The 13,628-nt window shown below is 29.6% G+C and overlaps 2 protein-coding genes across 3 annotated transcripts in view; one reads left to right on the forward strand and one right to left on the reverse strand.

Annotated features, from left to right (window-relative positions):
- Positions 1–942, forward strand: part of LOC129981611 (hemicentin-1-like) — a 108,762-nt gene extending 107,820 nt beyond the window's left edge. For both annotated transcript variants that reach the window (XM_056092523.1, XM_056092522.1), the window contains one exon: positions 32–942. In XM_056092523.1, coding sequence (XP_055948498.1) covers positions 32–407 — 376 coding nt within the window. In that variant the 3' untranslated portion in view covers positions 408–942. The remainder of the gene's footprint in view (positions 1–31) is intronic.
- Positions 943–3,308: 2,366 nt separating this feature from the next.
- LOC129981063 (5'-3' exoribonuclease 1-like) lies at positions 3,309–13,504 on the reverse strand. Its single transcript, XM_056091700.1, has 2 exons — positions 13,406–13,504; positions 3,309–8,664 (listed from the first exon to the last, which is right to left on the reverse strand). The coding sequence occupies exon 2, from the start codon at positions 8,654–8,656 to the stop codon at positions 3,641–3,643; it is 5,016 nt and encodes a 1,671-aa protein (XP_055947675.1). The 5' UTR covers positions 8,657–8,664; positions 13,406–13,504; the 3' UTR covers positions 3,309–3,640.
- Between the last annotated feature and the right edge of the window lie 124 nt (positions 13,505–13,628).

Consider the following 13,628-nt stretch of genomic DNA (forward strand, 5'->3'; position numbering starts at 1 on the left):
GTATTTGTAAATGTATAATTATGCATTTTAGGTACTGCAAATTAGAATGTGATAAAGCTGGAATTGTATGCCCTCCAAATTCTCGATATGCTGAAGTTTTAGCATTCAAAATGGTAGCATTACCAAGTGGCATTCAAGCATATCAGGACCTCATAAGATTGATTGCCTATGACCAAGATGGTGTGCATATTCCAAATACAGTATTTTCTATCATTGAAAATGACACTGGTGTTCCTTTTAGAATACGGTTAGAAGAAGGTAAAGGTGTACTTTATACACAAAAAAGTATGGAATCAAATCGAGAATACCAAATAAAAGTTCAAGCTGTGTCATTTAATGAAGATCATGTTATACAATACACAACTAAATTTTTAGTTTTTGTTTCAGTTTCGCAATATCCATACTAAAAAAGGTATCACTCATGTTTGTAAATATGAAAAACTAGTTTTATTTTTAATTTGTCCATTTTCATATTTTTTTTTCAATCTATTTGTATTGTAAATCTCATGGTTCAAATGGAATGTAAATACACTGCATTACTGTTTTGTTTGTTTGCTTGGCATTTAATTTACTGTCACTTTTGCTTAAAAAAATAATTTTATTTGGTGTATGTTTGAAATAAAATATTTTTTAAAATTTTTATATAGTTACAAAAATATTCATGTATAAAAAAAAGTAAAATGATTTGGCCTCTTGACTTCATAACTATATAAGTGAATAAATATTTTGAATTAAAAAGGTGCAAAATAATAGCATATATAAGTTTTAATGTGCATTAAATTTTAGTTTTCAATAAATATATTATCAAGAAACTTTGAACATTATGTCCATTTATTTGATACAGCCATTTGTGATGACTAATTAGTCCTCCAGAAATATTAATTGCATTAGATTTCATTTCAAATCTCTTGTGCATAACTTGGTGTTATTATTTAAATAAAATATTTTTAAGCTTCAAAAATACATTATTTTAATAGCTTTACATATGTTCAGTATATGTAAAGGAGCTTTGTTAATTAAAGTTATGAGTTACTTTGAGTTGAAAGTATTATGGCATCAAGTGTCATTAAAAACATAACTGTCATTGTACATTTTTAATGGTATTGTGATACTATTTGATTCTTCTATTCGTATATTGCCTTTTGTGGTGCTGTGAATTTATTTTTCTTATTTATCATGTAAACTCCTGCAGATAACTAACAAGACAGCTCTTCTTTAATTTTCAAAAATAGAAGAAAATCAACAGTTTAAATGTCATCAAAACAATAAAAATTGATATATTACCTAATCTTAACTAATAACTTTTGTAACTTATTGGATATACGAATAATCATGACTAATTTTACAATTTGATGACCATAATAAAGCAGCCAACTAATTTCAATGAGAAGCCTTTCAGAATTTGAATTATTTTGAAATCCAACATGGTTGCAGATATTTTGATGATTAGTTAACAGGAAGAAAAAGAAATCTTAGCATACATTTGACATTTTTTTTTTTTTTTTACCAGATTTAACTAATTTGAAATTAATGCATGCTATAACATTTACAGAGTTGCATTGTTGTCAAGCTGTCAACCATGTCATCACTACAATATATATGTGTATATATATATCCAAGAAGTATAATTTAGCCATCATTTTACTTGTAATAACTATACCCCCCCCTCCGTCTTCTGGTGGGAAATTGACTCTTAGGAGCAAACTAAAAACTGAATACTTTTATCAATATTGAAATATTTTTGTATCAAATTTTATTAAACACATAAGCATAGTTTTAAACTTTATCAATAAACAAATCTGGTAATAAGAAAATATATACTTTTCTTTTTACACATGTTTGAATTTGTTTTAAAAAGCTTTTGGCAACCAGCTGGTTTGCAAGGAATATTGGTCTTTTTAATTACTATTATATCTTTTATAAATTGTTTAATGTTCATAATCCTTTCAACAAAGTATTTTCTATCATCATGATAGATATTAAAACAGAATCGCATAGCATTACATCTATTAATTGTATGTATGCCAATTCGACATTATCCTAATGGAGTTAAGTTCTATGGCATACAGCTATTAAAACTTAAGTGTCTGGATAAATTATTTCAAGCTGATTGAAATAATTTCATTCCTTATATTACTATAAAAAGCAGAATATTTCATCTTAGCTTTAAGCAATGAGAAACAAATTGCATCATTAAATATTTGATTAAGTAATGAAAACAACCTGAATTTCAGTGTAACAATAAAATATATTTAAAACTAAGTACACACTCACACAAAAAAAAATGTTTAAAAAAATCTGTCAAATTTTAAGGAAAAAAAAACTGCATTATAATTAAATTGATATCATTAAAAAGACATTTTATTAAATTTTTAAATAACATAAAAATTAATATTGTACAATATTTTTGGAAATTATCAGTAAATTTAGCATTCTTGAACACTTATTTTTTCAGGCAACAAAACTTTTATGAACTTGCACTTCATTTTTATCAGGTTGAATATTGTTTGAATTTAATAATCAGCTATATATTTTACATGATCATAAAGGTCTTATCTATACATATTTATTGCAAAGAAACAATGATGCATGATTTATTTTATATAAATATGATTGTGAAGGAAAATGAATGGTTAAAGCTTTAAAATGAATCAGATTAGCCAACTTTGATAACCAGTAACTCTCTAGCGTGTTATTAGCATTAATTTAATAATGCCAACTAACTTTGATGAATTACACCTTATACCACCAAATGAAAATGCTTTTTTAAACAATACTTATACAATAAATATACAAAATTAATTGGCATAATCAGTTTAGTTGTTGAGCTAGAGGCTGTGTCAAGATTTAATTTTGCAATTTTATCTCAAAAAAGTAGATGAAAAAAGAAGAGAAGGGGTAGCTAGAAATTATGACATTTTAAATGAAATAAAAATCATAGAAATCAAATTCATGATTGGGTCTGAGGAATTCTATAAAGGCTTTCCTATAAAGAGTGAATAGTGTAGTAATGGTTTTAACATGACAGGAGCTCTACCACAGTTTTTCCCCATGCAATGAATATACAGTAAGAAAGTGTTTTTGAGATTTCATTCAAAAAAAAAAGGTGGAGAGTCATACAATAACTATAAAAATCATAACCTCTACATAAGCAGTAAAAGTTATTTTTCATCACTCATAGAAAAAAAAATCATACCAGTTGTTGGAGGACTGGTCCTTTGATTGTCTTATTGATTTTAAATAAATAAATTTTTAAAAAAGCATTTCTTTTAAAGTAAGAAACATAATTAATATAGGTACACAAAATATTTTTCTGTGTCACAATAACTTTTTATTTCGCAAAGCAGTGACTTATAAAGATTCAATACAATGCTGATTTAAATGATTCTTAAAATTTTAATTGAAATATAAAGATGGCATTCAAAAATATTAAATCAATGACATTCAAAAAATATTAAACAAGGAATCATTTGTAAAAATTAATAACTGAAAATATAATTTGTTATAAATTTATCATCTTTATAAGAAGAAATGATGTCAAATAAATAAATATAAGATTTAAGAAAAGAAATATCTATGAATATCACATTCAGTTTTAAAATTTGAATAAAACTGTACATGCACAGAGTTACATCAAGCACTAGTTGCCAGGAGGATTTTGAAAATTTGCAGCTATCCGTCTTTTATTTTTAGATTTTAAAACAGTCATGTTGGACGGATGTGAAGTTGGCTGCTTAGCATCAGTAGAAGGTGGGATGTTGGATGCATCTGAATAAAGCTGAGTCCTTTCTTTAGGAGAGTTTTCAGATTTTAGTGAATTTGTCTCCCTTGAGTTTTCCATTTCCTTTGGAGGTGGAAGATCAGGCCATTCAGAGCTTGACAAAACTGATTCGCTAGGAGTCTTAATGGCTTGCTTCATGACTTGAGCAGGCACAAACATATTAGAATTCACCGAATCATTCAATTTTGTGTTTCCCAGTTTTGTGTTACGAATGACAGCAGTTCCTCCTCCAGGAAGATGGACTACATCTTTTTCACCATATGAAGCTCTGTTGTTGCTGCTCTGAGAAGGTAAAGATGCAGTTTGTAACTGCTGAGTAGGCATGCATGCCTCTGAATCTAGTAAAAATCTTTGGTTAGCTTTCACAAAAGAATCTGGTATATGCGTAGAATGAAGAGGTTGAGGATGCCTCAGAACAGGGGCATCAAAACAAGCAGGGTTAAAAGGTAATGCTGGTGGTGGCTGCTGAAAGTTAGGAACTGGTACATAAGGAGGAGGGCAAAATATAAATGGCCGATAGTCAGGTTGGAGGGTTCTTGTTGGAGGAGCTACTGGTATTCTACCTACATTTGATTCATGTTGAATCATGCCAGCTAAATAATTCTGATTGGTAGTCAATCCAGGCAATCTGGAATGAAGTGAAGCCAATGTCTTAGCAGCAGCATCAGCTGCAGCGTCAAATTTAGATAAGCATGGCATACTGGACGCCTTATCACCATTAGAAAGACTAACAGTTGCAATAAATAAGCTTGTTGAACCATAATTATTGTAAGTAAATATTGGTGGAGTTTTAAGATGTTCCAAACAAAACTGTCGAAGGGCCTCCACAGCCTCTTTAGGAGCCACAGCCATTCGATTAGATGGTGGAGCATTTTCCCTCTGCACATTTCTGCTTTGGTTACTTTCAATATGATTTTGAGCACCTTGGAAAAGTTCCTCTACAGAAACTTTCTGCCCATAGCCTTGTTCATGTTTATTCTGTTGAATATTGGGTATTTGTTTATTTGAGGAAGAATGAGATTCAGGAGTTTTCTTTAAATCAGCCCAGAAATTTTTTAAATGAATATGATTTGAAGCATTTGGTTGCATCAAATTATTGGAGCTATTAATATATCCACCACTTAAACGATTTGCTTTCGGGGTAACAAACTGCTTACTTTCAGACCATGTAGGAGAAAAAACAGGACTCGCATATTTGGAGTCCTGTGTCTGAAACATATTAGTTGTATCTGCTTTGTAAAATGGCTGGGTTTGAAGTGATGCTGATTTATGAGATGATTTCTTTTGGAGAATCTGCATAGGGGATGAATCTACAGTATGCAATTGCTTTATTGAAGAGTCAAATAAATTATTCTTATTCAATCTTGGCATTACATTTCTACCACTTTTAGAAGGGGAATTACTTTGTCTTTTTAATCTTTCACCATGAGATATATTAATTATCGCATTTGGAGCCATCCGGTATATTTTGTTGGATCCTGAAGGCGTGGCTATGCCACCAGTGAATTCTGCATCAAATAAAATTTCATAGATATAATCACATTCCTTATCTGCAGTCTGAATACCAATAATGGTTCCCTTTAAGCCAAGTGGAACACTAGATGATGGAGATGTGTTCACAACACGATCAAATAGATGAAATGAGACTCTTGAATCAGGCATATAAACACCTTTACACATATATGGGCTATACAACTGAGCTGAGGATATTCCTTTTTTTATGTGGTATACATCATCTTTTAAAGAACTTTGCACAGTCTTCTCAATTGCACAAACAATACCATTGTCCAGCTTCTTTATTCCACATGACTGTCGATCTGCTTTGGAACAAGCCTGCTCTTTCAGCCAGCTTGCCATTTCTTTTATTATTTTTAAACCTTCCCCATTTGGATACATATCCTCAAGATAAACTACATCACATCCTAAATAACCAATGAGTTTTTCAAAAAAATCAGCAAACTTACTTATATATGAATTTAAAATCTTTACAGCTTCTTCTGAATACAACCATTGATTATCAACTTTTTTGGAAAATCCTTGTACTTCCTCATTTTTGTGATTAAATTTCAGATTTAAACCGATATTCACACGATTAGGATTACTACTGCCTTTGGGACTAGTCTGGACCAAAAATGTCCCAGTTAAGCGGGAAATAAAATGAGATTCCATGCCTAATTGTTGAGCAACAACATAAGCAGGCATAAATTGTTCTAGCATTAACTCTTCCTGGTTTTGTATAACAGGTAATAAATCAGGTTCAGATACAAGTTCAATATTCACTATAATAAAACCTTTAGAACTTAACTGATCACAGTCAATAACTTTTCCTGTACTTCCATAATACTGAGGTGTAAGAACAAAAACTGTTGATCCTGGGTGAAAAATGTCCTGAACTGTTTTTTCTATTTCACCATCTGGACAGAAAGCATCTATATTAGACACAGTTGTCTGCAAAGCAAAATTAGTTATAGAGCTTTCAAACTGTTTTTCTTCTTTAACTTTACCATCCTTTGTTAAAACTATTTTAGAACCAGACAGGCGTTTAATATGTGCAAGAACTTTTGTCTGTCCAGCAAAAATTCCCCATCTTTGATACAAGTATTCTTCCACACTATCAACTTCTCGTTCCCATATTTTCTTATCTTCTTTATTCATTTCTTCTTGAATAAATTTTAAAGTGTGGCTGCGCTTATCATAAGAATATCGGGTCATACCATCTGAAATAGCAGTGACTAAACCCTCCCGAAGATGGGGCCAATTCACATAAATTATTTTTCCAAGAATTTTTTCACATATTTTGTTAATATCATCCTCAGTTTTTTCTTCAATTTTCAACATCATATTATCCTTCAAACTGACCATCTGGAAGACTTTCACCTTCTCATTCTTCAGCTTAGCAGAATGTTTCAAAGTTCTCAAAGTTGGAAATCCTATTATAAATTTATCCATAACTACGCCATTGCAAAGACCCTTGATTAACTTTTCAGGAGGGACTCTGAAAAAATCTTGATCGATTTCCGTTACTTTGGCATGAACAGCATTTGTAGGAGGATAATGACCAGGTAAGAATGATCGCAAAGGACCAGATGACTTTTCAGTATAAGTGTACAAAAGATGAGGACCATGCCTGTTACGTTTCTTCTCTTCTTCTGTTAAATATTTGTCTGCTATTTCTGAACATTTACATAAAAGTTTCTCATTAATAAAAGGAATTAAGACAACTGCTTCCCATTCCTGTTGTTTTCCATTTAGATCAGTCGCAAAGTCATCAGGATAGTAATCGATTAATTGGGAATCATTTTCACACATCAACTTTTGATAAGCTTCAGGTAAAAGATCTTTACTCAATTTTGGTAAGACAGCCAAAAGCTGCTGGAATGGAAGGAAAGGCTTTCCAAGCTCAAATGTCATTTCCATATTTTTAAAATCCTTTACATCGGAGATATAAGGAGAATAGTGATGAGGATAATACCAACTCCATGACACGACACCATTGTAATAGTAATGAAGATTCCACTGTATAGCTCGAACATAGCCCTCTGCTTGATCTCTAAGTACTTCAGGAGTAACAACTTCGAAATCTAATTTATTCATGTAATAATCTACTTTATGCATATTGAACTCAAGTTCCAAAGTTGATTCTTCTTCACTGTTTTCTTCTTCATCAGTAGAAGAATCATATTCTGCAGTATCGCTGATAGCCAAGCTGCTGAATCCCAGGTTGGCTAACACATCACTGGTACTGATTTTTTCCTTTTCATCCTCTTTCTTTGACTTGGATTTTCCTTCTAAATACTGAAAATCGTCATTCATTTCTTCAAATTTTTTAAAATCATATTCAGCAAGTTTAGTCATAAAAATTTCAAACCTTTCCAAGTTTAAGTAGCCTTGTTCATTGATGTATCCATTCAGCTTTGGTAAAACATCCATGTACGTTTGGAAGAGAACTGGTAGAGCATCATGATGAATATGAAGTTGAGGTAGATGAGGAATAAAATCATTGCCTACAAGAAAACTCATCAATACAAAGTCATCTACAATATGTTCTAAATCAAATGGAAATGGAATTTTGTCTTTTACAGGGGAAAATTCATGACCCAAATAGTCTCTCAAAAGAGAAATATGAAGCAAATGAAAGGTAGTCTCTTCTGGAGTAGTTATTCGCTTCTGTTTCCTTTTCCCTCCAAATTTTACTTCTTCTCTCAGCAACGAAAAGAAAGGTTCATGGGAACATAAACCAAGCATTATCAAATCAGCATCGAGTCCATAAAGACAGTGCCTTGTATTAGGATTATAGCCTGGCTGGGATTTCTCATATCGAATGAAATCCATAATTTTATGCTCGCCCTCTCCAGGTGTTTCATGTCCCGACAAATAGACGCGAACATTTTTCCATAGATTATCTGATGAGATTTTATGAACAACAAACCCTTTCAAAACTTCCTGAAGTCTAGCCATAAATGCTGTTCCAGGAGTGATACAATTGGAATCAAATCTTGCTTCAGTAGGCAATTCCTCTCCACAAGCTTTGGCTTCCTCTTCAAGTGTAGCAGCAGCTTTTGCAGTTCTGAAACGCCGGCCTCTCTGCTGATTCATCTTGGCTCTGGGTGCAACTCCATCAATAGCCATGAAAAAAACTTTCTTTGGTTTTATCATTTTAAATAAGAATTCTATATAATAACAAATATTAGCAAAAATTTTTTCTTCAGTAATACGGAAGTGTGGATCATCATCATTTGGGTGGGAGCATGTGTGTATGATGCCATTCATATCAAGATACAAATTGTCAAAATCTGGAATCTGATATTCTTTTACAACTTCACTGAGACATGGATAACGTTCACTTATCCAACGATAAAACTTAGGAACACCCATCTTTTAGCCTATAAAGAAATTTTATGAAATTAATAATTTTTTTAAAAGAAAAGCACAGAACAAAGTTGCATTTTAATTTAGATAATATATGATACAGAATATTCATCATCATTCCAGTAAAATTCAAAGTTTTACAAGTCCAAAATTTTCAATTTTGAGATTTTTACCACAGTGTCCTTATTAAATCATTCACTACACTTTGATATAACTCGTTAAATCCTTTAACTTTCCATTACTGTCCAAGATGCCCAAATTTCACTAGGTACTTACATCATCAGATAAGTGTCACTTAATGAATTTTAGTAGATTCACCACAGATGTATATGAGGCCCTAAAAAGACTTGGTGATTATCTTCTACAGCTGGGAATGGTAAAATAACTGTTTTCTATATTATACCAGTGATCAAATGGCCTAAAATGTTTGGTGGCACAGTAATAAACAATGTGAAAAGGAAGCAAATGAGATCAAATCATTTGGCACATAAAGAGCAACAGACAATAAAACTTTATGGATGCTTTGTTTGATCTGCAGAATGTTCTTCAAATTCCTCTTGTAATATATCACTAATGCATTACAGCAGGAAGCTGTGTAGTTTTAACTTAAGCATATATGAAGCAAATCCCTTCCCTAAATAATACATTGTGATATTTGGTTTGAAGTAAATGGTAAGGCAATTGCTTAGGAATTGAATTATGTTTGTTAAATATTTTTGGTCACACACTCCAAAAATAGTAAAAAGGTTTCATTTTTTTCTCATATATATGATGGTCAGAAATGAATCCAAAATATAAGCATCTTTATTTATGTATATGATTCAAACAACTCAGATTTAAAAAAATATTGTGCAAAAATTTCTAGAGCCTGATCATCTAATGGAGTGCGATAGTGTACAAATGCTATTAAATGACAGAAAAAAAAAACACCATTCTATATCATGCATAACCAAATGAACATCATCTGTCTTCCAAAAAGCTCACTCTACTAGGAAATGGAAGTCTGTTCTCTTATATTCTGCATGATAACTTTAAGTTCAGTAATTTTTAAAGCCTTTTTCCAATACTTAAGCCGAATTTAAAAAAGTATATTTAAGGAAATAAAGTCAATGTATATAACAAAGAAATGAAGAAAAAATTTTTCTGTTTTGAGGAAAATCATTCCTGGATTGATATTTTTCAAATATGATCATTTAAGAAATTGCTCAAATTTCAAAGCCTTTGGTTAGGGGTATTCCAGAAATCTTAAACCTTTAAAGGCTTATGCATCTCTGTTCCGGCAATTAATATTTTTAAAAGATGGCACTGTGTGTATTCTCTAAACTTTGTAGTTTGAGAATGAGTGTCAAGCATTTGTTTGTTTGTTTTTTATCACTTCTGTGCTTGTTTTGTGTTTGACAATCTACAATCTATAAAATCTACAATCTTGCATATAAAAAGAATAATGAAAAAAATTAAATAATCCATCTGTCAGGTATAATATGCAAAAGAAGTATTGGGACGTTAGTTATTCCTCATAATCTATAAAATTTAAATTCAATAAAAAAAATCATTTGATTTGGAAAGATGTCCTCTTTAAAAATAAATAAATAGCATTTGCATAATAGATTATTTGCATATTTACAACTGCATAATCTTCAAACTTTACAAGTACAACCCCCAACTTTCCTTCTGTTAACTAATTTTGCATGACAAGAAATTCCCAAATATAAAATATGGATAAATATCAGTTCAAAATAACAGGAAATACATGAGAAAAAAGATTTATGCTTCAATAGAATGCTTCCATATATAATGTGCAATGAAACAAGGCTAAATAAGAATTTGAAATCCATCTCATTTTTTTATATTTAATTACAAATAAATAATAGATAAATGCTATTTATGAGGTATATTAAAATAATAAAAAATAGGATAAGTTTAAAATTAATAAAAGAAACTTAAAAGTTTTTGGAGCAGTTGAAAGTCATATGCTTATGTTCAAAAATATTTCTTTATAATTCAAACATAAATAACATACTATTATTGTTAATATTCATGTTTCCACCAAACTTTACGTCAAACCATCTTCAAGAATTTTTTTTATTCTTAATCTCTTTATACCCAAAAGCATATTATTAATAATAATAATAATTACCAAAACATTTATAAACTTTTGTTTCATTTAAAGAAAATGGTGTTTGACAAAAGTCTAGAGACATTACATTATTCATGCATAAGGAGTGGCTTTTGTATTTTATTCAACAATGTTTTATTTATTCAGATATTTAATGTCATATGAATTTGTATAAAATTGTAAATGAAATAGAATCCCTTATATATGTCAATTTTCCCACCTAATTTTAGCGTTTATCTTTAAAAAGAAAAAAATATACCTTAATCAAAAGTAATGTTCACAAACATGTTTTGTTTTTCATTTCATATCAGTGATTTTTTTAACTACTGCCAGAGAACCCAAATAAACTAGAGATGCTACAATAAAATATGCAAAATTTAGACTGCTTGTATTTTAAAAACTATTTGATGGAAATGTTTAATTTGGAATAATGCTATTTTAGATATTGCTCCTTCAATTGGCATAAAATATTTTATAGATTCAAATAAAAAAATTTTGACTTGTGAATTTAAAAACTGATTGAAAATATAAAATATACATTCATATTTTTAAAAATACATAACTTTAATACATAAGTCTTTTTTATTGAGTATTTTACTGCACAGAAAGAATTATTTTTAGATTCATTATATCTGAAATATATTGAAACACAAGAACTCTCATTCAATATTAGAAATTTCAATTGCTTATAGCTACTATATAGTATTTTAGAGTATTAAAGCTATTTTAATCTGAAAAATGAAGATTTATATTCAAAATTAAATATGACTATTTGAGAAAACTGAATTTGATAGAATTTAAATATAGGGACAGCTACTTATACAAAAAAATATCTCATAAATTTATTGAGAAAATATTTTTATAGTGACAAACATCTGCAGGTTTATTGTATAAAAATTAATTTCAAGATAAAAAGCAGAACACATGATTTTTTTTTTTTTTTTGGCAGATTGTATAAGAATACATTAAAGTGAGGTTTTTCTTGATATATATATGATATTGATATATATTTATATATATATCAAAAGCTGTGAATGAAAATACTTAAATTTCTGTAAAAACAAGACAATCAAATAAAATAATATATGGTAAGTCATTCTGAATGCATTCACAGAATGAAGAATTTGTTGTGATAATGTATTGACATTAAATTGAGAATAATCATGCAGTATCATAATAATTATAAAAAATAGCATTAAAGTGATTTTAATGAAGTAATAGACAATTAGTGGAATAAAGGAATGAAAAAAAAATATCTTCCCTCCATTTAAAAATTTTAAGCAATATTGTATGAAGACTAGTCTTAAAATTAAGTCCCAACATTGATTCGAGAATAACTGCAAATCATGCATTTTAAAAAATATCTATGCAGGCATGCAGTCATCAATGCTAAAAACCAATTAAATAGACAGATGGAACAGAGAATGTCACTTTTAACTAGGTATTAACTTTTATTTTTTAAATATATTTTAAACATCAAAATGTATTTTCTAAGTGGTTATTTTAACCCTCTGATTGCTGCTTAATTTTAAATTATTATTTAGATGCAAGCTTGTTATCAAGTTCTGATGCTTTCAGAACAAAGGAAACTGTTATTATATGCTGTTTGATATCAGCATCATATTACTGAAATTTGTGATGGTAAAAGATAAATACATTAGCTCATGAAAATGGTTGGATTCAGAGAAAAATAGTTTGACATCCAACGCATAGAAATCATGAGATAAGCAGTTGGGTGGTTAATATAAAAATAAAGAAAACTACTTATTTTTATGGGCAGGAGCAAGTTTGAGCACTAGTCAAATGTGATATATTGTAAGCATATTCAACTCTATTATAAGCATGCTTTGGTATATGTATTAACTTTATTACAAGCATTACATATATTTTAACTGCATGCCAGGAAAAACTTTATTATTAACTGTATGCAATTGGTGGAAACTAGTTGTGAAATCACCTATTAGCATGTGTTCTTTGGGAATTAATCACTGACGTTTGGTGAATACATAAGTACCTATGTTTTAACACAATTCAAAGTTTGTTAACATGCATTACAGAATAAATTTAATTTTAAAAATTTGAATAAAAATCGGATTTTTTTACCCATTTTGATAAAAATTTAATGCATATATATATTTTAGTAATATACGGGAGAAAACACGTTTTTACTAATTTATCTACTTTTGCACTGCGTGAAGAAAATGCAACAATATACGAATAAACAAAATGGAAATGTATTCATACCATTTCGAAAACAAATAATTTGGTTTGTAATTTATTGAATAATATGATTAATTTTATTGTTTATTAACCTAAAAAAGGGTTGCGTGACCAGCGAAAAAAAAAAAAAAATTAACCTAATTCAATGTCGTTTAGAGTACAAGCATAGGCATAAATCGACCCCAATATTTATTCGTTTGTAAGATAAAAACATCAATTTTAATACATGATTAGAGTTCAAAAAATGCTTATAATTTATAAAACAGAAACTAGAATATCAACCGATGTACGTGCAATAGCATTTTGATGCTGTATAAACATGCATTTCGCATTCTTCAAATGATGCCGAATTTTATTTTGCAAAAGGTTTCTTTTATATTTTTTTGTTTAGAAAATATAAAAGAACTATATAGATTTACCTGATTTAATTTCTAAAAGACGACTGATGTCGCCGCGTCACAGAAGACAGAAATCACAACCTCAACGTATAGAAATTATATAAATATACGGGAGATCGGAAGAAAACAGATGAAGTTGAGTTGCCAGAAAAGATTCTTAATACGTGGTGAAATAATTAGCTGAAACTTCAAACATAACATTTAATTGAAACATCTTAGACAAAAATTAAGACTTTCGTTCCCA

The sequence above is a fragment of the Argiope bruennichi genome, chromosome 8 (assembly GCF_947563725.1).
Source record: "Argiope bruennichi chromosome 8, qqArgBrue1.1, whole genome shotgun sequence".
Taxonomy (NCBI): Eukaryota; Metazoa; Arthropoda; class Arachnida; order Araneae; family Araneidae; genus Argiope; species Argiope bruennichi.

Coding starts and splice junctions, on each gene's coding strand:
- LOC129981063 (XM_056091700.1), bottom strand. CDS start 8,656: ATGGGTGTTCCTAAGTTTTATCGTTGGATAAGTGAACGTTATCCATGT.